Genomic DNA, 3,847 nt, shown 5'->3' with positions numbered 1-3,847 from the left:
CCATACTAAATTGTAGAGAGCCTCTTGACACAATTACATGAACATCTACTTAAAACTAAACATGTCTTAAACATTTTTATTTTTATATATAACTCTGTATCCTAAAATGAATTGCCTTGGCCAAAACTTTTTAGCAACTTGTTCAAACAATTGGGAAGGGAGGGGACTCATATGTAGGTAATGTGGGATGGAAGCACTTTTCTCATTATACATTACTTGTTCAAACAATTAGGAAGGGAGGGGACTCATATGTAAGTAGTGTGGGATGGAACCATTTTTCTCCAATTATACATTATAATTGGTCTCATGTGCCCATGCCACGACATGATAAAGAGATTGCAACAAATTTAAGAACACCATAATTTTTTCAAAAATTAAATGGGAACCTATGGTTTATACGAAGAAGATAATAAAGTTACAGGAATGTATAATTTTTAGGTTCAGTTGAGTCGTGTTTAACATTTTGATTTGGTGAAAGTAAAATGAAAATAAAATAACCATATGTTAAAATAAAAACAATTTCAAAATAAAAAATCTATGTTGTTATTATTATTTTTATTAATTTTTGTCGTGTGGTTAAGGTAAACTTGACTTGGTCAAGTCACTATGGTTTTTGAGCAACCATGGTATTGACCCATAGTATTCATATGGAATATAGTCTATTTAAAAAAATAAATTAAATACATCTTAATTCGACTCTTACAAGGAGCAAATCTCTTTCAATATGATTTTAATTGGGCTCTTACAAAGATCAAATCTCTTTTAATATGTTTTCTCAACTTTTGATAAATCCAAATTAAAATAAATATAGACTAATTTATATAAATAAATATTAAGAAAAAACAGTGAATGTCACTGTATTAAGTGAATTTTAAGGAATTGGAAAACATTCAATCTAATTTTTCTAATAAACTAGGTAACTATGTTGGAAACCTAATATAATAACGAGCGTCCTCTCTCGTGGGCGGTTGAGTTGACCAGGTAAGCTAGAGGGTGAACTTTGATGAACGGTAGTGGAGTGATCGTGTGAACCAAATTTTTTGTATACTCAGTATTTTTCACGTGCCTGTGGACTTTATAGACCAATAGATGAATGGTACCCACTCCGGATTTCGAGGAAAGACCCTGGCATTTTGTCATGAAAATATGTCTTTGGGCAGCGGACCAGCGATATATTTGTGCACTGCTAGACCCCTTTGCCTGCTACCCTTTGGAAGCCCTCCTTTGTTTTTCTAAGTGCTTGCCCTACCCTGTATTTAGCTTCTTCTTCTGCGCTCCATTAGATCTTCTGTCTCCCCCTCCATCTTCATCTCAAGCAAAGAGGACATCCTCAGGGTGGTTCTTGTTTCTGATTCTGATTCTGATTCATCATCTCCCTGAACTGAATTCACCCCCACCCCATCCCATGGCTGCTGCTGGCACTGCCACCTCGATCTTATCAAAATCATCCTTAGGAAACAACAAAGGCCTGGTTCGATGGGTTCGTTCAAACTCAGAGATCAACAATATAGGCTTAAGACCTGCTACTTGTTTTAACCCTTTAAAGGGTGAGAATTTTGGGGCACAGTTGGCTCCAAAGATGGTGACGACTGAGAGGCAAATCCAGTTTGACAACTCCTCTCTGGTGCGAGTGCGGCCAGAAGCAAAGGTATCAATGTCACTTCGACATCGAGTCAAAGCCAACGCTGCTTCTGCTCAAGGCCCTCCAAGTAAACCCTCCCTCTTCCCCTTCGCTGATTTGGTTCTCAAGGGTTCAATCAGCACTTTATTGATGTAATGAACTACCTAGATGGGTTCGTGTTGACCTCTTCTACTTTTCTTGTCTGTTGCAGGCGGCTCTGTGCAGGAATTACATGTGTATGAGATCAATGAGTTGGACAGAGGGAGCCCTGCTTACCTTCGTCTGAGTCAGAAGCCCGTCAATAATCTGGGAGATCTAGTGCCATTTAGCAACAAGGTATGACAAATTAATTTTGCCTGTGCGTGGTTTGGATTTTTTTAGCATCAGTTGAAATCCATTGATGTTTTTGTTCCTGCTGGGTAAATGCCTGTCATTTCCGACCTCTATTATCCTTGGGTTTTAAAGCTGAAAACCAACAAGTCTCCGGCAATTGGGTGTTTGAAATCGATCGATCTCCATGAATGATGAACTCAAAACCTTGCTTGTTTAGCATGACCTTATGCAATCACCGTTATTTTTCAGTCGAAAACTGAGTTTTTCCCAGTCTTTCTATAAACCCCAGTCTGAACAGTTAGATCCTGCAGGTTGGGGTTTTCTAATCATATGCTAACTAACTAATTTTCTTTCTATGAGGGGGCAGTTGTACAGTGGCAATCTGCAGAAACGTATAGGTATAACAGCTGGGCTCTGTATTCTTATCCAGCATTTTCCTGACAAGAACGGAGATCGTTATGAAGCAATCTACAGCTTTTACTTCGGAGATTATGGCCATATTTCTGTGCAGGTAGATCACTCTGTTTTGCTTTGCTAGTTCCATTCAAAGTTTATATTTCTAATTGTATTGGCTGAAAATGTTATCTGGGTTTAAAGGAATTAATCGACTTAGTTGCTTCCTAGAGGCCTAATGTAATCAGCAATGCGTGCCTGTATCCATTACATTACAGGGGCCTTACCTTACATATGAGGAATCATATCTAGCAATTACTGGGGGCTCTGGCATATTCAGTGGAGTTCGTGGGCAAGTAAAGTTAAAGCAGATTGTGTTTCCTTTCAAGTTATTCTACACTTTTTACTTAGAGGGCATTCCAAGCCTGCCCGAAACTCTGCTGGGTGAGCCTGTATTTCCAACACCGGATGTGGAGCCATCTCCCTCAGCAAAGAATGTAGAAGCTCATGCCTGCTTGCCCAACTATACCCAGTAATTAACTTACTTTACCTGCAATGAATAACAGGCCTGCAACCCTAAATAAATAATATATTCTTAGTAATGTGTTTTTAGATCACCGCTGGTAGTGGTCAGGGTCTAATATCAGCCAAGGTACAAGAAAATAGAGGGCAGGTTCATGGTGCTTGACCTTCACCTTCATCGCTCCTTTCAATATGTACCTTGACTTTGTGAATCTACTATTATGTAAAGATGATGTATCAAATGTTAATTAAACATATATATTTGGAGTAGCACAGCAGGAGCAGAATGGAGTGGTTGTGTCTCATAAATTTACATGTAATAGATTTTGAACAGATAGCGTAATCGTCAATCAGGTCGTGGTTCGGTTTGGTTTCTTTGGAAGGAGATATAAAGAATTTTACTGTCCTGCACCTTCACTGTGTGAAGGTATTATGCTTTTTATATTATTATTATTATTCATAAACTTAGAATGGAAGATATGTGGTTTGAACGATTATCATGTTTTTAAGGTTTTATCTATTTATTTTAGTGTTTTAAATTTTTTATTATTGGTAAAAGCAGATTTACATTACTATTATTATTTTTTGGTGTTTTAAAACTTTTTTTTATTGTTGGTAAGAGTAGAATGGAAGATGTGTGAGTTGAAGGATTGTCATGTTTTCTGAGCTTTTTCTTTTTTTAGACAAAAAAAATACTGATTTATATCTCTCATTTTTTTTTTGGGTTGAAAACCCTTTTTGTTGGTAAAAACATAATGGAAAATGTGTCATAAACATGGTTGACCATGAATCTTATAAAAATGATTATAAACTCTCACACATATGTCATTAAATTATAATGGTAATCATCATCATTTTAAATTAAAATTACTCAAAAATTCTAGCTCAACTTCTTTAATCAACATCTCTTTAAATTAAAATATTCAAAAATTTTACTTCACACTCTTTATATTCTTTATGAATAATGATACACATGTA

At 36.3% G+C, this 3,847-nt stretch overlaps 1 protein-coding gene across 2 annotated transcripts; it reads left to right on the top strand.

The window, feature by feature from the left end:
* The first annotated feature begins 1,101 nt into the window (after positions 1 to 1,101).
* On the top strand, positions 1,102 to 3,364 carry LOC149238721 (allene oxide cyclase, chloroplastic-like). Of its 2 annotated transcripts, none has more exons than XM_089373167.1 (4): positions 1,102 to 1,709; positions 1,833 to 1,957; positions 2,385 to 2,465; positions 2,626 to 3,364. In XM_089373167.1, the coding sequence occupies exons 1-4, from the start codon at positions 1,139 to 1,141 to the stop codon at positions 2,881 to 2,883; spliced, it is 1,035 nt and encodes a 344-aa protein (XP_089229293.1). In that variant the 5' UTR covers positions 1,102 to 1,138; the 3' UTR covers positions 2,884 to 3,364. The 2 variants fall into 2 exon arrangements, with proteins under 2 accessions (XP_089229293.1, XP_089229292.1); XM_089373166.1 differs by having other exon boundaries at positions 1,107 to 1,709; positions 2,322 to 2,465.
* The last annotated feature ends 483 nt before the right edge of the window (positions 3,365 to 3,847 follow it).

This window comes from Pinus tabuliformis, chromosome 8, assembly GCF_031772625.1.
Source record: "Pinus tabuliformis cultivar Carrire ecotype Pingquan chromosome 8, CPIR1, whole genome shotgun sequence".
Classification (NCBI taxonomy): domain Eukaryota; kingdom Viridiplantae; phylum Streptophyta; class Pinopsida; order Pinales; family Pinaceae; genus Pinus; species Pinus tabuliformis.
This window is presented reverse-complemented; position numbering and strand designations above follow the sequence as displayed.

Bases quoted from the DNA above. Each gene is read 5' to 3' on its own strand.
- LOC149238721 (XM_089373166.1), top strand. From the start codon at position 1,139: ATGAAAATATGTCTTTGGGCAGCGGACCAGCGATATATTTGTGCACTG. The intron at 1,958-2,321 runs GTATGACAAATT...ATGAGGGGGCAG, and splicing joins TAGTGCCATTTAGCAACAAG to TTGTACAGTGGCAATCTGCA. The intron at 2,466-2,625 runs GTAGATCACTCT...ATTACATTACAG, and splicing joins ATGGCCATATTTCTGTGCAG to GGGCCTTACCTTACATATGA.